Genomic DNA, 24,376 nt, shown 5'->3' with positions numbered 1-24,376 from the left:
ACTCATATTCTGCCTACCCTAAAGCAAAAACATCTTGATTGGCAACCCTATCTTTAGTTTTAAACCCCATCCAATCTATCCTGTCCCCATGTTATCAGTGAAATCTTTCTAAAGAAGGTATTCTTAACATGTGTGTGTGTCAAATACTTCTGAGAACCTGATGAAAGCCTTAGATACTCTCTCTGGAACATAAAATTTCAAGCCTATATATGGACTGCTGAGGAGTCCACTGAACTCAGATTTAGAATCCCATTCTAAGATATAACCTTACATTTCATTAGTCTTCTCAAAATTTTCCAGTTATTTATAGGACAAAAGTCAAATTCCTTAATATGGCATACGAGGTCATCAATGGGCTGGGGCTATCAACCTTTCAGTTCCTTTGGTAATTCCCCTCATGCACTCCTGTAATGCCATCTTCTAATATAGCTATGCTCCCTTATGCTTCTCTGAACAGGTTGATTCCAAGGTGTATATATGTTTCATCAGTAGGCAAAAATTTGGTTTTCCACTCTTATCACCAAGGGGAAGTCACCTATCAGTCCTCATTCACTTCTGTAGGCTGATTTTTGTTCCCTCATGATACCTGTTCAACAGACTGACAGACCAACAGAATAAAACAGAAAGACCAAAGCAGACTCCGACACATAAAGAAAATCAAAATAAAATAAAGGCAGCATCTGAAATAGGATAAAGATGAACTTTTAAATAACTGATGTTGGAACTACTGGAACCAATCTAGGAAAAAAAGGTTCACCCATACTACATACTGTATACTAGGGTAAATTCCAAATGGATCAAATATTTAAATGTTGAAGGAAGGAGGGGACAAACCATAAAAGAACTGGAAGAAACACATGGCAAGCTCCTTTATAACCTCAAGTGAAGAAGGTCTATAAATCTATGATGCAAAGTCTGGAAGCCATAAAAGAAAAATGTTAAATTCACCTACACATAACTAAGAACTTTTTAGATGGCAAAACACACACAACATACTACAGTCAGCCCTCCATATTGTGGGTGCCACATCCGTGGATTCAACCGAGGATCAAAAATATTCAGAAAAAAATTCCAGAAAGTTCCAAAAAAGCAAAACTTAAATTTGCCTACTATAAGTAATCTAGAGATGGTTTAAAGTATACAGGAGGATGTGCATAGGTTATATGCAAATACTATGCCATTTTATATAAGGGACTTGAGCATCCAAGGATTTTGGTATCTTCAGGGGGTCCTGGAACCAATCCCCTGCAGATACTGAGGAACGACTATATAAGCAAAGTCAAAAGACAAATGCAAACTGGGAAAAAAATATTTGCAACTTATATAAGAGGCATATAATCTTCATGATATATAAAGAGCTCCTGAAAAATTGAGATCAGGATCAACGGGCAAAGGACATGAAAGACAGTTCAGGAAAACAGAAATATAAACGGCCTTCAAACTTATGAAAAGGTGTTCAACCTCAGAGAAAAGCAAACTCAAACTTGCCAAAATATCTTTCATTTATCACATTGGCAAAAATACAAAAGTTTGACGACATACTCTGTTGATGAGGCTATGGTAAACAGGCATCTCATACACTGCTGATAGCAGTGCAAGACTAAGCAAAACCTGTGAAGCAAAATTCGAAAGTTTCTTATCAAAATTACAAATGTAAATTTCTCTTTGATCAAGGAAGCCTACTTTTGGTATACCATAATATATAACTGGTAAACTATAGTACGTCTATACAATGGAATCTATAGCTATAAAAAAGAATATTTAAGCATGCTATATGTGGAAATGGAAAATTTCCAGGATGGCCTACATAAACATTAAAAGCAAAATACAGAAAGATATATACAGTATGATGCCTTGTGTGTACGAAGAGGAGTGGAGAAATAAGAATATATCTTTTTATTTTCTTCTTGCTACATAAAGAAACCCAGAAAACACACACACCCACACACCCACCCAAATAAAAATAGTTACCTAAAAGGTACAGGGGAAACTGGATGTATAGAGGTAGAGGTGGAAACAAGATTTCCTGATGTAAATACCATATGAAAGAATTACCTATTCAAAAAGGAAAAGGGGAAGGGGAGCACTGCCTCAAATTTTAAGGCTGAAAAGACTAAAAAGATATTTTCAAAAGAACCAGGTTAATGCCTCTTCTCCAAATTACAAAATTAAATGTCCCTGATTAGGCTGTCAAAGCAGCAATAACTTTTCTCTAAAATAATTTTAAAACAAGCATCCTACCTTAACAAACAAAGTTCTATAGTCAATGTAATCATCTGAGTATTTGCCAAAGGAAAATTTAGACCAAAACAAAATGTATCAGTCTAAACTTTAACATACCAGTTTTTAAAGTGAATATAAATCATCTTTTATCAATGGATTCATGATGGTCCACCACACTACCCTACTTTTGCGTATGTTTAAAATTTTCCATATAAAATGTTCTCTTAAAACCTTAAGAACTCCTTCTTAAAGGAGTGGCCATCAAAATTCAGGCGGCCGTCACAATTACCACACGTTTAATTATCTGAGCTAGTAGATTAATTTGGTAGTTTAAATTCTTTACAATGCAGACTTTATTACACGCTTTAAGTGAACTTCATGATACACTGAGATCTCCTTGTATAAACTGGCACAGATTATACATGCTGATATATGGGTTTTTAAAATAAACCTAAATTTATAGCTTCCTGATTTTATCATAATTTATCTTGATGTCAAGTCCTTTTTTAGGACTGTTAAACCAGTCATAATATAGTTTATTATTATAGACTGTTAAACCAATTCACAATATAATAAAAGGAAAAATTTAATATGATCTGCTTATAACATGGTCTTTTTAAAGTAAAAAGAGGCTGACTATATATACTACCAAAACTTCCTAAGGTGAAAGCCATTTTAGAATTAAGTAGGCATCCTGGTCAAGTTGTATTTAACTGACAAAGAACAAGTGATCACAAGATTTTATAAAGGTGGTAGGTCTTTTACTCCTAAATTGCTGGTCCCAATTAAATTGAAACCCAAAACTAAATTTAATCAATTACCTCATTAGACCTCCAAGGGGGAAAACTTATCTAGCAACAGATTAAGTCCTTTCACTGTGGCAAAAGTTAATAGAATTTATGAGGAGTCAAGAATGTCCCAGACTTCACAGCTATTTTATTAAAATTAAACACAGTATTTTAAATATCAACATGAGTTAATACTGCTCCATATAGTACTCTGCCTCACAAAGTTACTATGAGGATCAAATGAGAGTATGGGGCAACATTTTTACAAACTGTAAACCACTATGCAACAGGTATTCTTCTTGCCTACAAAAGGATGGAATCTGTAACTCTCTTTCATCACTTGCAGATCTTAGCGATTTCTGCTTTGCTTTTGCTAAAAATAAAGGGAGAGGGAGGGTATTCCCTGGGGTTCTAGCATTTACTCTAATGATGTCCCTTTACTCAATCTATACCATTAAAACTACTTACTTGTGCTAGTAAGAGAGAGTTTCCTACACGTTTTTGTGCTCTTTACATGTTTTTCCTCAAACTGGCTAAAACAAGGACAGCTTGTTTAGCTTCTCCTTATCTCTTCCATTCCATAAACATTTCTTGCTTTAATTATCGTACAACCAAGGCATGATTTTGAAGGATCCAACATTGCCCTATCTGTTCCCACTGTCCTTCCTTTCATTATGTTAGATACAATCAGGGTTAATACCAATCAGCAGATATTTATTTACAAATCTCAGGCTACGGTAAACCCAAAGCCTCATTCTTTCAAAAATACTTATAGAACACCTACTAATTGTTAGACACTGAGGAAACCAAAAAAGATAAGCTGCTTTGAGAGCTTCCTCCCCACAGATGTTAAAATTAATTTAGTAGTTTTAGATATTTTTTTCAGACACCTGGTATTTACAGCCTTTGAACCAAATCTGCATTTCCCATTGAGAGATCCACTTACAGGTCTGCAACTTGGAAATACCCCATTACTTGTAGACAAAGAGTCCTGTATAAAGATGTTCATATTTTAGCACTGTTAGTAATAACACAAAAACTGAACATAACCTAGATGTCTGTCAGGATAAACTGTGTGAAATTGAAAAGAATCAGACCTATATGTATCAACACATACATATGTATACCTTGAAATTATAATTTTGAATAAAAAGGACAAGATGTTAAACATTACATACAGTATCATACTATTTTATAAATTAAAAAAAAATGCTTATAGGTACATATCCATGTAGTAAAATATAAAAATATCGATTGAATGTACCCCACATTTATCATAGTGGCTACTTCTTGGGGGACAAGGTGGGATGAAGGATGTTTGGGAAGGGAATGGGACAGGTAAGAGGGACCTAAATATATATATGTATGTACGTATGTATGGATATATGTTATATATGTGTGTGTACGTGTAATATGAAGCAAATATAACAAACATTAATACTTGTTCATTGTAGGTGACTAAACACAGGTGTTTAATATATTGTCCTTTATACTTTTCCATATAAATAAGTTTCCTAAATAAAAAAGTTAAAAACCTTATGAATGTTCTTTTCTAAAACTTTGCTACGTCCTCAAATCAGCATGAATATGTTCATTAGTTTTTTTTCCTAGTGGCAACTGTTTCTTTTTAACTTTCTATTTTTCTTTTGTCCTATGTTCTTTGAATTTTTCCAACTCTACTATGAAAAATTTCAAACACAGAAAATTAGAAGGAGTGGTACAATTAACATCCAAGTTCTCTCAGATCCTAAAATTATTATTATTATTTTTTTATAATTTTTATTTATTTATTTATTTATTTATGGCTGTGTTGGGTTTTCGTTTCTGTGCGAGGGCTCCGTGGCATGTGGGATCTTCCCAGACCAGGGCTCGAACCCGCGTCCCCTGCACCGGCAGGCGGACTCTCAACCACTGCGCCACCAGGGAAGCCCTAAAATTATTTTTTCATATTTGTTTTCTCTCTTTAACATTTTGTTTCCATCATACCATTTGAAAGTTCTAAATTGACTGATTGAGATAGAATTCAGAATAGTGGTTACTCTTGAAGGTGGTCACTGAATTGAGGGAGCACAAGAGAACACTCACATTAGAAATGTTCTACATCTTGGTCTGCATGGCACTTACACATGTAGAAAGTCACTGAGCTGTACACTTGAGGTTTGTACACTTTATTATATGTAAGTTTTATTTCAAAAAAGGGGCGGGAGGGGGGTTGCAGGCATCATGACAATTTACCCCTAAATATTTAAGCATGTATTTCCTAAGAATAAAGACATTCTCCTACATAAAAATATCTCTATTGTCACACTTAAGAAAACTAATAATTCCATAAGAACATATTATATTCAATCAACACTCAACATTTCCTATCTCAAGAAGGACTTCTACAGCTCTTCCCCACCCTGGTCCCAAACCAGGATCACACAATGCATTTGTTTGTTTTGTCTCTTCAGTCTTATTCAGTGTAGAATAACCCCCAACCTTTTATCCTCCATGACATTGAGTCCAGGCTGTTTGTCTTATAGAATGTCCACCTTCTGGATTTGTCTACTTGCTTCCTCATGGTGCTTAACTTTTCCCTTTATCCCGTGTTTCTTATAAAATGGAAAGTCCAGAAGCTTAACATTCAACACAATCATTTTTAGCAATAATACTTCAGAGATGATGACTCATCCACTGAGTTTTACATTTTAAGGCCACCTAGAAATTCTATTTGGTTCCTTCTTAGGAATCTAATCTTGCTATTTTTAAGTCTTCTAATGCACTGATGGTAGACTGTCTCCTTGCATATTATAACTTGTGATTTTGACCTTGTCATTGAGGCATTTTGAATTCCATGAGACCTATATGGGCTATGGGAGGCTTTGCATTTGTTTCTGCCCAGTGCCTGAATGCTTTGCCACTTCAGCACCAGTTGTTAATTTCTTGGGTTAAGAATTCCTGAATAATGCAGGTAATATAATTATGAACCCCACACGCTATGATAAGAACAGGTCTATAGTTAAGAATTCACAAGGGAAACTTGAACCTTTATTTGGAGCCCTGGCACTAGTACTCAGACTTGAGTGTGGTTCAAGTTTGACAGACAGGTATAAATGTCAAATCCGACACTAAAAACAATGCAATTTGTTCCAGTTAAGGAACACAGACTTAGGCACCAAATAATTATGTCTTTTCCATTCTTGTTTGAAATGGATGCTTACATTTGCGTGACCACTGGGTATCACATTTCATTTTCAACAACTAGTCTTTCTGAAAAATACAAAGAAAAAGCAATGATGATATTAAAGTTGACTCACCACTGTCCTCTGTTTATTGGGCAGGAAGACTCTAACGATAGGTTTTTGTGGTGACTTGGGGTTGCTCCGTGACACATCTGTGGGATTTTGAAAAACTGAAAGAGATGAAGGCAGCACTGAAAGGCTAGAAGAGGAAGAAGATGTAACGGTGTCTGTTGATGCAGAGCTAGAAACAGAAAAATCAGTTCCATTCCCCAGGGATTCCAATAACTGTTGTTCTCTTTGTTGGAGGGCATCTAGCTTGCTGGTGTATTCTTCATAGGCCTATAAAATAAAGTAGACTTACATTGAATCTGGACTTTTTCCTGACAGTAACAAAAGGAAATGTGAAATTTAAGTCTTTGATTATAATCTCTTTATAATCTAGCTAACACGATTCTGTATTACAAATTACAAAATAAGTGCTGGAAGTATTGTAAATTAGTACTTTTACCTTTAAATTGATAAATATTTTGTTATAAGACACTACATCTAGAAAGTAACACACACACACATATATATATGTCTATAATAGCCATGAATATTAATTTTAAAAAACCAGTATTTGCAATTTTCTGGCCAAATCACAATTTATCTTCCAAACTACATATCTAACATAAGATAAAATACTAATACATCACAGATAAATACCCTCTCTATTAATTTTTTTTCCAGAAAAGTTGTAGGCATATAAGGTTTCATACTTCTCTCTGCCTCTCTCTCTCTAAAGAACTGAGAGAGAGGCTGCAAAGGATATGAGGTGTTAGAGAGATCTGTCAAAACACAAGACTAAGGTACACAGTGTCAGATCTCACCATTACCACCAAAATCTCCTCAACAGGGATCAGAGGATGTATAACTGCCACTTTTTTTTTCTGAAACAGCTATTAGTTAAAATACCTTCTTTTACTCACTATGGATATCTTATGACCTCCCTTTTCCCATCAAATACTGCTTAGAGAATAGAATTTTGTTTGAAAAGGTAGTTTACACCCTGCAGTCAAGAAATTTTAAGGCCATTATCCATCAGGGTATCTTCCTAGAAGTTTCATTTTACTAAAGCTACAAGGTCAAATGATCACATAAGATAGCATATTCTAAAAGTAGGAAGAATCTTGGAAACAGAATGATACTGAAGATAAAGAGATGGAATGAACTGGAATGTATGTGTCCATGGTTCTTTGAGGCAGTAGTAATCACCTTCTCCCACACTATAATCCACCATGTCTCCTTACCACCCCAAATAGATGCAACACTATAATTTATGAAAGGCTACAAAGATTTAAAAAGATTTAAAAGAATCAAAGATTTTTAAAAATGGCATTTCCCATCACTTATTGGGCTACAAAGAAGCAGGTGGATGCATTTTTTTTAATTTAATTATTTATTTATTTATGGCTGTGTTGGGTCTTCGTTTCTGCGCGAGGGCTTTCTCTAGTTGTGGCAAGCGGGGGCCACTCTTCATCGCGGTGCGCGGGCCTCTCACTGTCGCGGCCCCTCCCATTGCGGAGCACAGGCTCCAGACGCGCAGGCTCAGTAGTCGTGGCTCACGGGCCCAGCCGCTCAGCGGCATGTGGGATCCTCCCAGACCAGGGCTCGAACCCGTGTCCCCTGCATTGGCAGGCAGATTCTCAACCACTGCGCCACCAGGGAAGCCCGATGCATTTTTATTTGTGCAAGTATTGTACATGAGAAATAAACAAAGAACGTTCTTGATACAAGATAAGAGTAAGGAAAGAGGGGGGGTCTTAAAAGGTTAGCATTTAGATAGATGGAGTTAAGTGGGGAGAAGAGAGTACTGTGTAGCACAGGAGAAATTTTGTAACAGAGTAAGGAGGTAAGAAATTTTAAGACATAGAGGAAAACTATGGACTAGCATAGCTGAACATCATACAATACCTGGGACATTATCAAGGGATCAATAGATGTTTGTGAAATTTAAGTGAAGAACAGGAACACAAATAATAAGACTGGAAAAGTGGGTAAGGGACCAGCTTGTAGAGAATGTATATATTATGTTATGAAGCCTGAACTTCATTCTATAAGCAAGGGAGAATTATCTAAGGTAGAGGAGAATAAAGGAGAAATTTCATTTCAATATAGGCCACCACACCTGATATGCTTGATCCTACCATATAATTTTTGGGGGGTTGGGGAGGGAAAATACTAAAATGAGCTAGTGAAGTAAACTACACCAAAATGCCCTCTCCTTTACAATCTAATAGTTGTCCAACGCTGACCGTGAAATGTTTCACAGCATCTCAGGCACTATAACCAAATCAGTCCAAAATTTTCTGAGCTGTATTTCTATTTAGCTTTCAGTTCGATGGGCTAATTACTTAAGGGAATCTTTTTCAGTATGATCTACTTATTGAGATTTTGATCATTCGATAAATACATATTGAGCACACACGTACCTAGTAGAGTTTGGGACTCAAACCACAAAAATGAAGACTAACACAATTCTTACACTTTGAAGATTATGTACATGCAGCCTGGGAGACAAAAATTCCTCCTTGCGTAGATCAAATATTCTTATTTACTGTCACCTGGGCAAGTACATTTACTACACAAAGTTAGGCTTAGGAAAAGTAATAAATGTAAACAAATTTTCTGAATGTTATTTCTTTATTAAAATACTAGCCTTAATTTTTGAAAATATATTGTTCCCTCCACTGTGGATTACAATCTATTATTTCACTGCATTTATCAATAACTCTTCCTTAGTACAAAACATTTACTTATTCTACCTCTCTCCATCCTCATAGCTGCAATCTACCAAGGTACTTGCCTACCTTGTTCTGTACCTGGCTTGACTCATTTCACCCCATTATCCTTGCTGCATTCTGTGTGGATGCTGATTACTCTTACAACACTCCTGCCTTGAAGTTCTCTAAACCTCGTATCTATAAAGGCATTTGTTTCTACTCTACCTTCAAGATCCAGGATACAAACAGTTCTTTACCAAAGAGTTCCAAATGATGACAAGATCTCAACTGGGAACCTCCCATACCCCGATGCACACACACTTATCCCACTGTCTTAAATTTCATCCTCACTACCACACTAATCTGTTCATTGTCAACATTAATCCCTTAATGTTTTTCAGATTTCTTTGCTGTTTTACTTCCCATACTTCGTGGCTCACCATTTCAACAATGCCAATGGTAACATCTTAGATTGTCTGGTTAATTCTTATTCTTTTACCAACTTGCTTGTCAAATACCAACTTTGGGTAAATTCTATCATTCAATTACTCCATTCTTTCTCTCAGGTTACCACACATTACTGAAGAAAATAATAAAACAAGGCCAACTGGTTCCATTATCAATTCATGGAAATTAGTCTTTCACACTACTATATGAAAATTTGTATTTATTTATTTAATTTTTTAAAAATTAATTAATTTATTTTTGGCTGCGTTGGGTCTTCGTTGCTATGTGCGGGCTTTCTCTAGTTGCAGTGAGCGGGGGCTACTCTTCATCGCAGCACGCGGGCTTCTCATTGTGGTGGCTTCTCTTGCTGCGGAGCACAGGCTCTAGGCGCGTGGGCTTCAGTAGTTGTAGCACACAGGCTCAGTAGTTGTGGCTCCTGGGCTTTAGAGCGCAGGCTCAGTAGTTGCGGCGCACGGGCTTAGTTGCTCCACGGCATGTGGGATCTTTCCAGACCAGGGCTCGAACCCGTGTCCACTGCATTGGCAGGCGGATTCTTAACCACTGTGCCACCAGGGAAGCCCCTGTACTTATTTTTAATTCATATTACATTTCTCACAATACTTACTCCCACCCTTCTTATGCTTCTCTGGATCCTAACTTCATCCCCCAACCTTTAATTCACTCAAGAAAATAGCATTACCTTCAAATTTACTCTGAAGATCAAAGCCATCAAATAAAAGCTTCCTCTTCTTTCTTTGTCCAATCAATTCTCCCCATCTTTCCCCATCCTTCTTTTCCTCTCAATTTAGTGTTAACACTGGGTGTTTAGAGCCTCTTCTGTAGAGGCCTTGGTTCATCATTATCTCCATTTTCTCATATCTTCCAACTTTCCCTTTTTCTCTGTTTTCTTACCCTGCAAACTTGAGCAAGTCCTCCCACATAAACATACACCTCAAGCACCATTACCACCATCAACAAAATTCCTTTGGTGCTTCAAGAAGCTGCAGAAACCAGATATTTCTTCAGGAGGCAGCGTTTCCAAAACCCCATTCCTTCCCATCAAAATCCTACTTATTTTTCAAAGTTTAATTCAAAGGTCTGCTTGATAAGAATCCAAAAGCGGTATTTTCTTTTCACCTCCTTTGGAGTATTACCACACTCTTCTTTATATGGCTTTTTAAAAAATCATTTGTGAAAAAACTTTGTGAGCATTAAGTGAAATAATACTAGCAAAGGAAGCTATTACAGCAAAAACCCAATAAATACTTTTATTAGTAGTAATAACTGGTACTAGTTCTTATCGTTATTACTGTATTACTTCGCTGAGTTCTCAACATGACTCTACTAAACTATAAGGTAGTTGAGGGCACAGCTCACGTTATTTATTTATTTATTTATTCATTCATTCATTTAATGGATTCTTTTTTCAAACTTAAGTATAGTTCATTTATTTTTGAACTTAAAAAAGAATGTAAGAACACAATATTATTAAGATGAAAATACTCCTCAAATTGATCTACAGATTCAATGCAATCCTTATCAAAATCCCAGCTGGCTTTTCTTTTGCAGAAATGGACAAGCTGATCTTAAAATTCACACAGAAGTATAAAGTACTTGGAATAACCAAAACAATCTTGAAAAAGAACAGAGTTTGGAGATTTACATTTCCTGATTTCAAAAGTTACTATAAAGCTACAGTAATCAAAACATATGATACTGATACACATATAAAAAAACACAATAGATTGAGAGTCCAGAAAAAAAGGCTTACATTTATGGTTAACTGGTTTTTGACAATGTTACTGGTACAACTGAATATCTGCATGCAGAAGAATGAAGTTGGACTACTACCTAACATCATATTACAAAATTAACTCAAAGTGTATCATACACTTAAAAGTAAGAGCTAAAACTAAAAAACTCTTAGAAGAAAACATAGAAGTAAATCATCATGACCCTGGATTAGGCAATGGTTTCTTAGATGACACACCAAAACACAGCAACCAAAGAAAAAGTAGATAAACTCGACTTCATCAAAATTAAAGCTTTTGTGCTTCAAAAGACACTATCAAGAGAGTCAAAAAAAGACATCCCACAGAATGGGAGAAAATATTTGCAAATCATATCTGATAAGGATTTCCTACCAAGAATATATAAAGAACTCTTACAACTCAGTCATAAAAAGACAACCCAGTTTTTTAAATGGGCAAAGGATGTGAATAGACATTTTTCCCAAGAAGATATACAAATGGCTAATAAGCACATGAAAAAGATGCTTAATATCATTAGTCACCAAAGAATTACAAATCAAAATACCACAATGAGATGCCAATTCACACCTGCTAGGATGGCAATAATAATAACAAAATGGAAAATAACAAGTGTTGGTGATGAGGTATAGGAACTGGAACCCTCACACATTGCTTGTGGGAATGTAAAATGGTGCAGCCACTTCGGAAAACAGTCTGGTAGTTCCTCAAAAAGTTAAAACACAGAGTTACCAAAGGACACAGCAATTCCATCCCTAGGTACATAACTAAAAGAACTGAAAACATATGCCTACCACAAAAACCTGTACATGAATGTTCATAGCAGCTTTATTCATGATAGCCCAAAAGTGGAAACAACCTAAATGTCCATCAGTTGATTAATGGATAAACAAAATGTGACATATCCACATGATAGAATATTAGCCATAAAAAGGAATAAATGCTACAATGAATGCTACATGCTACAACATGGTTGAATTTTGAAAACATTCTGCTAAGGTGAAAGCAGCCTGTCACAAAAGGCCACATTGTGTATGATTCCATTTACACGAAATGTCCAAATAGGCAAATCCATAGATTTAGAAAGTAGATCAGTGGTTGCCAGGGGCTGGAGAGAACGACTGCCAATGGGTAAAGGGTTTCTTTTTGAGGTGATGAAAATGTTTTGGAATTAGATGGTGGTGATGACTGTCCAATTCTGTGCATATGCTATATACTACGCAATTGTACACTTTAAAAAAGTGAATCTTATGGTATATGAATGATTTCCCAATTAAAAATGGGAAGATGGGGACTTCCCTGGCAGTCCAGTGATTAAGACTTCACCTCCCAATGCAGGGGGTTTGGGTTCAATCCCTGGTGGGGGAGCTAAGATCCCACATGCCTCATGGCCAAAAAACCAGAACATAAACAACAGAAGCAATATTGTAACAAATTCAATAAAGACTTTAAAAAAATAATAAATAAAAAAATAAAAATGGGAAGAAAATTAAGGACGTACTTAATTAAAACATAATGGGAAAAGGCAGTGGAAGAAAAAATTTTTATCATTAGAGTTCATTATATTTATTCTTTTGAACTTAATCTTACAAGATACAATGAAATCTTTCAAACTACCCATGAGTAATAATTAATGAACTGTTCTGCATTCCAAAGGAAGCACCTAGCTTCCTGTATTATTTTCTTTGCAGATTTTTTTTGGGGGGGGCCACACTGAGTGGTATGCAGAACTTCCCTGACCAGGGATTGAACCTGTGCCCCTTGTACTAGACGCACAGAATCGTAACCACTGGACCACCATGGGAGTCCCAGTATTATTTTCATTGCAGTATTTGTTTTGATAAATGTCTCTGTATTATCCTGGGTTCTACACAGACTACAGATCAGAAAGGCTGTCAGCATCATAATAATGATATAGCAATTAAGAGCACAGGCTCTGATAAAAAAGAAAAAAAAAAAAGAAGACATACACGTGGGGAAAATGTAAGCAGTTATAGAAGACTCACAAAAAAAAGAAAAAGAACACAGGTTCTGAATTCAGTATGTCTGGCTTCAAACTTTGGCTACCCCATTACTAGTTGTGTAACCCTCGTCATGTTATTATTAAAACCCTCTGTGCCTGAGCTTCTTCATCTATAAAATGGAAATGAGAATATTAAATGTAACTCACAGGGCAGGTTGAGGATTAAATGACCTACTGTATGCTTAGAACAGTTCCTGGCAGAGCAAGCACTCAACAGATGTTAGGAGCTTTATTGTCATCATCTGTCTGCCTGCAGGGGACTCCAGCACACATATAAATTCGGTGGTAGTTTAGAGTCAGTGTGTTAACGCCAGATACGTAGGGTTATTCCAGAAACTTTATCTCTTCATCTCTGGAATCCAATATATCAGGTCTAGAAAGAAGAATCTACTACCGGAAAAGCATCTAGCATTATATCTTACACATAGAAGGCATTCAAATAATTTGTTAGATGAGTAAATACAGAAGAATTGGGAGAAAAATAAGAAATTCTGGGAAATGACTTTTAGGGGAAACTCATCTTCTCTTCCTCTGTATGATGATAAAAAGAAAAGACTGGAACCAAAGATTGAAAAGACAAACCTGAAATTCTTTAGAGTACAATAGTTCATTTCACTGCAGTTACCATCAAGGGAATCAACAGAATGTTAATTATTATTCTTATGCCAGTTGGAGAAAATCCAGAACTTAAAAGCTCGTTTTTAAATAAATTAGTACATAGAAAAAAGAAAGTCACGAGGATTTCTGATGGTGATATAAGTGATTTCATTCTGTTCTGCTAAAAGGAAGAAATGGAGAGATAGGTAAAGATTTATCTTTCTATGAAAACACCAAAGGGGTTTCTTTCGAAATGCTACAGCACAACTTCTACCTGCCAGTGCACAAACTAATCGGAAGCCAAATTGTGAACACTGGGAAAATTTTACTTTTTAGCCTCTTATTTCAGGAAATGTAAGCACAGTCACTAGTCTAGGGGTGTATGTAACCCCATTCTGGTTGGTGAAATGTAAAGACTTGTAAGGAATTTGGGGGGGATGGTTTTCCTCCTTGAAAGGGCTCAGTACACCAGAGAACATCTGTGATCTCTTCTTCCCGATTTGACGTGTTGTGTTAGAGTACAATTCTCAGATGTGCTGCAGTTATGACAGAAAAACCAAAAGGACTACAGCAATCTACCCCAGTGTCTGACAACCTTGAGCTGTAGAACAATCTTTGAATAATTTACCTCCATGTTTCTTGTTATGGGAGCGGAAATTAAAACCCCTACGTGTTTGGACAAATTGGTATTTGTTATTTGCAGATTAAAAACATTTGTAATTTTTATAGATCTCCTAGACTTATTCTCTAATTTTTCCAATCTTTCCTTTAATATTTTCCATCTTTGTTTTTTTCTACTTTCTGGAAGATGTCCTTAACTTTATAGCATTTGTTTGTTTGTCTGTTTATATGCACATGCAGATACACACACATTATGTATTTAAATTTTCCGTTATGCCATTTTAATTTACTATTTTAGTTTCCAAGAGCTCTTTCTTATTCTCTATTACTTTTGCTTCTTTAGTACAACCACGAAATAAGAACAGATTACTATATTTTCTCTTATCTTTGATGTTAACTATAGTTATTTTCAAATTTTCTTCTGTTTTCTGCACTGTTTCTGAGTTCCTTTTGACCATTTCTGCCATTATCTTTCCTGTTAACAGCTTTCTTTAAATATCTGGTTATTCATTTATCATTTTTTAAAAATTTTTATTTATTTATTTATTTGATTTTTGGCTGTGTTGGGTCTTCTTGCTGCGCGCGGGCTTTCTCTAGTTGCGGCGAGTGGGGGCTACTCTTGGTTGCGGTGCGCAGGCTTCTCACTGAGGTGGCTTGTCTTATTGCAGAGCACGGGCTCTAGGCATGCAGGCTCAGTAGTTGTGGCTCACAGGCTCTAGAGCGCAGGCTCAGTTGTTGTGGCACACAGGCTTAGTTGCTCCATGGCATGTGGGATCTTCCTGGACCAGGGCTCGAACCTATGTGCCCTGCATTGGCAGGTGGATTCTTAACCACTGTGCCACCAGGGAAGTCCCTATCTGGTTATTCTTAACTGTCCATTCATATTTAAGAGTTAAGGACTCTTAAGATGTCAATACTACCCAAAGCAGTCTACAGATTCAATGTAATCCCTACCAAAATGGCAATGTGTTTGGAGAAATAGAAAAATCCATCCTGAAATTCATGAGGAAATTCAAGGGATCCCAAATAGCCAAAACAATTTTGAAAAAGAAGAACAAAGCTGGAGATTTGCATTTCCACAATGAGATACCACTTCACACTCATTAGGATGCCTATTATTAAACACACACACACACACACACACACACACACACACAGAAAATAAGTCTTGGCAAGGATATAAAGGATTGTTAGTGGGAATGCAAAATGTAGTTGCTTATGGAAAAGAGAATGGCAATTCCTTCAAAAATTAAATACAGAACTGTCTTATGATTCAGTAATTCCACTTCTGGGTATACACCCCCAAAAGAAGTAAAATCAGCATTATTCACAGTAACCAAAAGGTGGAAACAACCAACCAGTGAGGGTAGCCATCGACAGATAAATGGATAAATAAAATGTGATATATACATACAATGGAATAGTATTCCGCCTTAAATTGGAAGAAAATTCTGACACATGCTTCAACATGGATGAAGCTTGAAGACATTATGCTAAATGAAATCAGCCAGTTACAGGAAATATGTTAGAATTCCACTTACGTGACGTTCTAGAGTAGTAAAATTCATAGAGACAGAAAGGAGAGTGGTGGGTCTCAGCGGGTAATCAGTAGATTACCCACTTAAGGGCCTTCAAATAGCAATACCCACAAGTCTTCTCCCTGGGCCTGGTCAACTTTCCTCAGGGAAGAATACTGTCATCTGCAGCCAGGCTCCTCTTCACAGTATATCAAACGGTGGTAAGTTCAATGTTTTATTATTTCTATGTTTATTTTCTGTGACCCACTCCCCTGATTAAAATACAAGCTATCTGAAGGCAGAGATTTGGCTGGGGGGTGGGGTGGGTGGGGTGGTTGTTTTTTGTTATATCCCCTGAGCTTAGACAAGTACAAATATTAGCAGGCACTCAAAAATTATCTGTTGAACAAATGAATCAAAGATTTACGGAGCACTTAATATGTGTCAGGAACTATGCTATCTCATAATTATAAACTCAATTTAATCTTTAAATTACCATATGTGTGATATAGTCCCATTTTACCAATGAGGTGAGGTATAAGGAGGTTAGGTAACCTGTCTGCATAAATTAAGGCAGAGCCAGAATTTAAACACAGGGTCTGTGTGACTCCATGGTTCATCTTAACCACTATATTATACTGCCTTCTACAGAGAAATTGTGTAATGTTAGTCCCTGAGAGTAAGAATCTACATGCTAATGATATAACCTACGAGGTATAGTCTGCTGTATACCGTCCTCGTTAGATGTAATTCAAATAGTAAAAAGCCTGAAGCGTATGTGTGTGGAGGGGTAGTAAATCCCTGCAACAGTGAGACATGGTGATCGATGCAAATGTATTACATCTGAGGATGAGGAAAGTTTCCTGACACAAAATGGTTGGCAGAAAAACTGCTGGTTAAGTTGTCTAATTCTGATTAACAAAGAATTACTATTTCACCAGGACTTTGCCTCCTTATGACTCCTTTGCTTGCTCTCCTCACACATACAAGTAAAACAGACAGCATGGGATATTAGAAAGTACACTAACTATATTCAGAGGTATGAATTCTAGTCCTAGCACCGATACTAACTGGCAGTGTGCTCTGTGATAAGCCATATGAAGAAGAGAACAGTTTATTAGCAGTTACTTCCAAACTTCCAAGTTTATTTTAGAAATGCAAGCTTACTTTCTCTTGAAATACTGAAGATTTAACTTACCCTTTAAAAGTAATTAGATTACTAAATTAGAATTTTCGTTTAGGAGTCTGTCAATCCATGCCTAAAAATCTCTGACATTTGAAGGCAAATGGTAACCTGATCATTTGTAATTTAGCGTTCTCTCCCAGTATGACTAGTGATTACAGTTGGAGCCAGCTTTTATAGAGACAGCCAGGATAGTGTAGTGGTAAGCAGTGTGGGCCGTGGAGCCTGACTGCCTAGATGCCATAACAGCTTCCTAGCTGCGGAACCTGAGTGACGTACATAGGAAACTAATGCCAAGAAAGCCTATCTGTGATTGTAACAGTAACTACTACCTCATAGGATTAAGAACAATGAGTAATCAGTAAATTTACAATGACCTTAAAGGCTTGATACAAAAGCCTGAAGGCACTATCAGACAGTAAGGCTAAGCAATTTTGAGCTATTTAAATACTGTAGACTTTACCCATAAGGAAGCAAAAACCTATTTTGTGGGGATTTGTTCTGGGAAAAAGATATTTCACAAAATTCTCCCCATTTTCTAATATGGTAACTAGTTTGCTGACCTCCAGAAAAGACTGTTTTCTCTCTTTTTTCACTAAGTTTTTGTTTTTTTAAAACCAGGGTGATATTTTGAAGCTTATATACACCTTCTCCTTTAGTTTTGATATTTTCCAAATTAGAAAATACTACATATTTATTGTAACAAGTGAAACAAGATTAAAAAGTACAATAAAGACAAAGCTAATTCTCTCTTCCCATATCTACTTCTAATCCCACTCCCTAAAATAACCAATATTACCAGTACAAATGCTTTTTTATAAGTTCATTTTCTTCTTTTCAAAATTACTACATACATGATACTCAAAAGCTTACCTCCAGATATATTGATGGTGGATTATGCTCCCCACCAAATTTGTCCAGTAGGGCCTCTATATGCTCCTGTGTCAACTTAATCATTTGTTTGATATTCCACACCTAAAAAATATTTTGAAAGAATTTGAATACAAATCATTTAGAATATGAATTAGAAATATTTTAACATTTCTATTAAAATATTGCAGTAACTGCCAGTGTTCCCTGAAATTTAAACCTTAGAGACCTTAGAGATCATTTAGTATAGTGGGTTTTCCCTTTTATTATTAAACTTCTTTAAATTTTTTCCTACACTAGTAACACAATATATTCTCAACTATAAAAGATTTAAGTAATACATGAGTATTCAGGAACACGCAATGAAAATTTCTTTTCACTTTCCCCACATTGCTGGGCCCCCTGCCTAAAAGGTAAGTGCTGTTTACAGTTTGATATACATTCTTCCTTGTCTCCTTTTCACTCAAGTAAAAAACATAAATATATACATACATAAAATATACAACTATATATAATATAAATATTACATATTAAAATATTTTTAACACTTGCTTTTTTCACCAAACAACATGCCTCAGAATTCTTTCCATGTTAATACACATGTATTTTACTCCGTTTAAAGGGTTGTATAAGCATCCTTTTAAATGGCTGAAGTAAGTATAGATAGATAACATTCATTTCAAAATATTGTTATGACACTGCTTATTTCAACGGTCTTCAAACTTCAACGGTAACCTAAGGTTAGGTCGACATGGATGATTTTAGGAGAATCAATTTCCAGATCCTCAATGTCTATCTGTACTCTTCTTAATTGATCTGCTTTAGAACTAGTTCTCCTTTCTTCCTCTCCTTTTAAAATTACCACTTTGTAATTCTCCACTTTGTAAGAGAAAGGCAAAGTTCTTATCCATCTCAAATCCTACTAAGGTGCACTGTTCTGAGCTGTATAAACTTCAAAGCACCTAACAAACAAAAGAAGAAGGAAAATCCCTTGGAAAAAAGGGGGAAAATTAAGAGCAAGACCTTATTTTATTAATGAAACACATTCTTGGGAAGGCTCCAAGCCTCATCCATTTATCCAGCCAGCCAGCTGAGAATTCAGAAGTCTCAGCCAGCTGAGAATTCAGAAGTCTAGAATTCAGAAGTCATAATACAGGCACATATTACATGTTTATTTTAAGATAAATAAGAAGTCAGATTTTTTTTCCTTAATGATAAATGAGTTCAATTTATCTGAGTGGTGTGAGAATCTGCTTTGCAAATTACCATACGGTATATGATAGATACTCTCTATAAACTGAATGATTTGAATCTGCAATTTTAAGGTGTAACCAAAATGTATTTAACATATACTAGAAATCATGGCCTTCTAAACTATTAAAGTTATAATGAAAAAACGTGAGACAATTTTCTAAAAAATTTTTATTCATTTATTTATTTATTTTTTGGCTGCACTGGGTATTCGTTGCTGCACGCGGGCTTTCTCTAGTTGTGGTGAGCGGGGGCTACTCTTCATTGCAGTGCATGGACTTCTCATTGCGGTGGCTTCTCTTGTCACGGAGCACGGGCACGTGGACTCAGTAGTTGTGGCTCGTGGGCTCTAGAGCACAGGCTCAGTAGTTGTGGTGCACGGGCTTAGTTGCTCCACGGTATGTGGGATCTTCCCGGACCAGGGCTCGAACCCGTGTCCCCTGCATTGGCAGGCAGATTCTTAACCACTGAGCCAACAGGGAAGTCCCAAAAATGTGAGACAATTTTAAAATGTACAAGGGAGAATAAGTGAGCAAAGGGTTTCAGGACCCTTGGTTTATTTAATAATTCCTTACTAGAGGACATTTAGATTATTTCATTTTTCTCAACTTCAAACAATTCAGTGAATAGCTCTGAAATGCCTTTCTGGGCAAAGGTACAAGTTTTCCTTTTAGATACTAAGGCAAAGGATTCCTGGATTGAAGGATATGCACATTTAAAAAGTTAATATGCCAAATGATCTTCCAAAAGGAAAAAGGTACCAAGATACCCTCCTACTAGGGTATCAGTCCACCCTTTTCCCCACAATCCCACCAACACTGGATATTTTCAAACTTTTAAACTTTTCCTGATCTTAAGGGGAAAGATGATCTTGTTGTTCCAATTTGTATTTCCCAGAAAGTTGAGCATTTTTCATGTTTATTGACCATTTTAATTTCTTTATGGAAAATTCCCTATCTGTATTCTTTCTCCCCATCTATTTTTTTCTTGTTCATTTATAGATACTCTTTATTCTGGATATTCTGGGTATTAATCCTTATTCTCCTACAAACGTTTCAGTCTTTCCTTTTTACTTTATGTCTCTGTAGTCATAGAAAGTCTTGCTACTCAAAGCATGGTTCATAGACTACCAGCAGCATAATCTTCTGGAAGTTTGTTAGAGTAGCAGAATGTCAGGCCCCATTTCAGACCCACCGAACTTTAACAAAGTGATCCTTATTAAAGTTTGAGAAGAAATGACAGAAGTTTCTAATTTTTTCTATAGTCAGATATTACAATATTTTCCTTTATGACTCCTTCGCTAATTTCTCATATCCCCAACAAGTATTAGATATCTTCTTTTCTCTAGCTACACTTACTCCCCAAGTGATCTTAATCTTGTGGCTTTATATGCCAAATATGAATTGATGAAACCCAAATTTTTAAACCCAGCTCTATCCTCTCAACTCCAGACTCTTTTTGTCCAACTGCTTACTGAATATCTCTACTAAGATAACTAAGAAGCATCTCAAACTTAACATGTTCAAAAGTTAACTTTTGATCTGTCCCCCAGAGCCCCGTCAAAACTTGTTTTTCTTAGTCTCTTCATCTCAGAAAATGACAAACTCCCTCTATGATGAGTTCATTGACCACCCAGGCAGAACTGCTTTATAGTCAAAAGTTGATATCCTAAAACTGCTTATGTTTTTCATATCTATTAGCTACTTTGAGATCAGAAACATGTTTTATTCATCTTTTATTCCCCCATCACTTATCTTGGTGTGTATTTGTCATAACACGTATTCAATTAGTGCTGAAGGTAAGAGTTAAGCTGTCTTCAGAATAGGATAAGAGAGAAAAATTAATCCTAGTTCAGCGATTCTTTCCAGTCCAGGAAATTAAGTACAGTCCTCTTTTTTTTTTTTTAAAGCTCCACAGATAAAACTCATGTGCAGTTAGGGTAAAGAACCATTCCCCCAAAGAATGGGAGAAAGGGAAAAGAAAAAAAATTAGAGAGGGCAAAGAGCATGGGGGAAATGAGGAGATTGAGCTGATTAGAACTGATTAGAATTAAATTTTCTTGCTGGAGGTAGAAAATGCAGGGCCTGACCACAAATGCCTGAAAGGCAGGTTTCTTAACTTCCAAACAAAAGCAACTTTATATCCAAAGAATGAAGAAAAATCACAAAGAACCCTAGTTGTAATTAGAAAAGATGAGTCTGGGAGAGGAAATTCTTTCAGATTTTCCCCAAAGAGTAAGAAAAAAACTTTGATGATATTTATACTTTGACGATATATTAAAAAGTAGAATAAGATACTGTAAATTTAACAGTAGACACAGAGCTTTGGCCTTAAAATGTCTTCTTGGAAAAACAAGAAAAACTGTTACAACAACCTAAAATGGAAATGAAAGAATTAAAAACAAAAAACTTCAAGAAAGGTACTAGAAGATTTCCTATCCTTTTTTGATCTCTTCAGTAGAACACAGCAATTAAAACCAGGCAATACTAGTAAACAGCTTATCATTTCTAGCAACTTCAAAAATGGCAAAATTCACTCTCCAAAAAAGGACTGAATTTTTTTTTAAAAGCCAAGTTAAAATATAATGCAGACAAACTGCTATGGGAGGAACTGAAGGGTAGCAAAGGCAGAAAAAACTACAGCCACTGAATCCCCTCCTCCCAATAAGAAGGTATCAGATCCAAATTATTGGTTTCTATCAAACCTTTAAGGAAATACACTATCAATTATTAACAGGTGATAGTATATGTAAAAAAGAAAATCTTCCAAATTCAGTTTATGAAGCTAGCAAAATCTAGATGTCAAACCTTGACAAAGATAAGACAAAAAAATAAAGCCACAAAATAATCCAACCTGTGAGGAAAGACAAACTCTTAAACATAATTCAGTACTATATATGTATTTTTTAATGTGGGGATAGTCATTCATTAGGAATCCAGTAACATAATACTTTAGGTCAAAGGAGAAAATTACAGGACTAGTCTAATAGATGCCAAAAAACAAATGATTATTACCAAAGATAATAAATAATAAATAATAACAAAGAAGAGACTTTGCCCTAAAATTCCAAGAAAATTGTTAAAAGAATCATGGTACTGAAAGCAAGAAAACTAGCACACCTGTCATTCACCGGAAAAAATTCTGAGTAATTCCTCTAAAATAATACAGATATAATCAAGCTTGACCAAAAAAATCAAAGCTAATAAACTGTGGACCAAAATATAAGAGCAAGTTCCTACTGAAATAACTCTGGAAGATCTCAAAGCTTAAAGACAACACATACATATAAAAAGGAAGCATGAAGAAACTACAAAGACTGAATTTTGAATCATACAGTCATTAAAAAAAATCTCAGTATAAGTAAATAGATTAGAGTTGAAAAGAGAATTAAAGAACTAGAAGATGATTCAGAGAAAATTAGCCAAAAGGCAGAGAAAAATGAAAGGAAAACATGAAAGACATAAAGAACAGAATTAGTAAATGCAGAGGTAAACAGAAAATGGGAGAGATATTTGAAATGAAGATGGCTGTAATTTTCCAAAACAGTTGGAAATCAAAAATACTCAAGAGTAGCAAAATGAGTCCTGGCCATGACAGATAAAACTAAATCCACAACCATCCAGGTTGAAGTGAAAATGCATAAAAGTTCTTAAAGTCAACCAGAAAGAAAAGAAAGATAAATTAGACTGATGTCATACTCCTAAGAACAGTAAAAGAAGCCAGAGGATAATGAATTGACTTCAAGGTGCTAAAAGAAAACAGCTAACAACCTAGAAGAAGGAAACTGAACCCAGAATAATATAAAAGAACAGTATGGCAGGCTAATTAACATCCCCCAAGATGTATACATCCTGAAACCCAGAACCTATAAATGGTACCTTATATGACAAAAAGAACTGTGCAGATGTAATTAAGTATCTTGAGTTAGGGAGATTATCCTGGATTATCTGGGTGGGCCCTAAGTGTAATCACATCCTTATAAAATGGAACTGGAGGGAGATTTTACTACAGAGCATTAGGCAATAGGAGACCTACCAGAGAGATCTGAAGATGCTACACTGCTGGCCTTGAAGTTGGAAGAAGGGGCCATGAGTCAAGGAATGCAAAGCTAGAAGCTGGAAAAGGCAAGGAAATTGCTCTAGAGAGAGCACAGCCTTTCTGACACCTTAGTTTTGGCCTAGTGAAACCTATTTCAGACTTGCTAAGAGGATAAATTTGTACTGTTGTAACCCAAGTTTGAGGCAATTTGCTATTGCAGCCATAGGAAACTAATACAAATGGGGAATCTAGAAACTATAAACATAACAGTATATATAAATAAGCATAGACTATATAAAATAATAACTAAAACAATGACTACAACTACTGGGAGAAATGACCAGCACTAAAGCATTTTAAGGTCCATCTATTATTCAAGAAGAGGAGTTCTGGAACATCTTGTTGTGTTGGACAGATGTGAAAACAACACAGGAGCTAGCCTGAAGGGACTCCTACTGGTCGGGAGGTTTTCAGCAAAAAGAGTAAAGACTACAATTAACTATAATAGACTGCATACATTTTAAAAATAAAAATTCACTAGCCCATAAAAATAGTGTTTGATGGGAGACTCTAGGTAACTGTGACATCTTTAGAAAATTAAATATTAATGGAAAAGAATTATGCATTTATCCTGCCTTTTGGGGAAAAATCATAGTTATTCTCATTTGATATAAGAGGCTCTTCTTTTTTTTTAATAAGTAAATAGCACGTATGTGTGGGTTTTTAAAATTAATTAATTAACTGACTGATTTTTGGCTGTGTTGGGTCTTCGTTGCTGTGAGCGGGCTTTTCTCTAGTTGCAGCAAGTGCGGGCTATTCTTTGTTGTGGTGCACGGGCTTCTCATTGCAGTGGCTTCTCTTGTTGCGGAGCATGGGCTCTAGACATGCGGGCTTCAGTGGTTGTGGCATGAGGGCTCAGTAGTTGTGGCTCGCGGGCTCTAGGGCGCAGCCTCAGTAGTTGTGGTGCATGGGCTTAGCTGCTCCGCGGCATGTAGGATCTTCCCGGACCAGGGCTCGAACTTGTGTCCCCTGCATTGGCAGGCGGATTCTTAACCACTGCGCC

The 24,376-nt window shown here is 36.0% G+C and overlaps 1 protein-coding gene across 8 annotated transcripts in view; it reads right to left on the bottom strand.

Moving 5' to 3' along the window:
• The window catches only part of BRAF (B-Raf proto-oncogene, serine/threonine kinase), a 162,139-nt gene that overhangs the window by 74,786 nt on the left and 62,977 nt on the right, over positions 1-24,376 (bottom strand). For all 8 annotated transcript variants that reach the window (XM_036863233.1, XM_036863232.1, XM_036863235.1 and 5 more), the window contains exons 2-3: positions 18,028-18,129; positions 6,311-6,574 (exon numbers count right to left, since the gene is read on the bottom strand). In XM_036863233.1, coding sequence (XP_036719128.1) covers positions 6,311-6,574; positions 18,028-18,129 — 366 coding nt within the window. The remainder of the gene's footprint in view (positions 1-6,310; positions 6,575-18,027; positions 18,130-24,376) is intronic.

Source organism: Balaenoptera musculus, chromosome 9 (assembly GCF_009873245.2).
Source record: "Balaenoptera musculus isolate JJ_BM4_2016_0621 chromosome 9, mBalMus1.pri.v3, whole genome shotgun sequence".
NCBI lineage: Eukaryota > Metazoa > Chordata > Mammalia > Artiodactyla > Balaenopteridae > Balaenoptera > Balaenoptera musculus.
The sequence above is the reverse complement of the archived record's forward strand: the minus strand, read 5'-3'. Positions and strand labels throughout refer to the sequence as shown.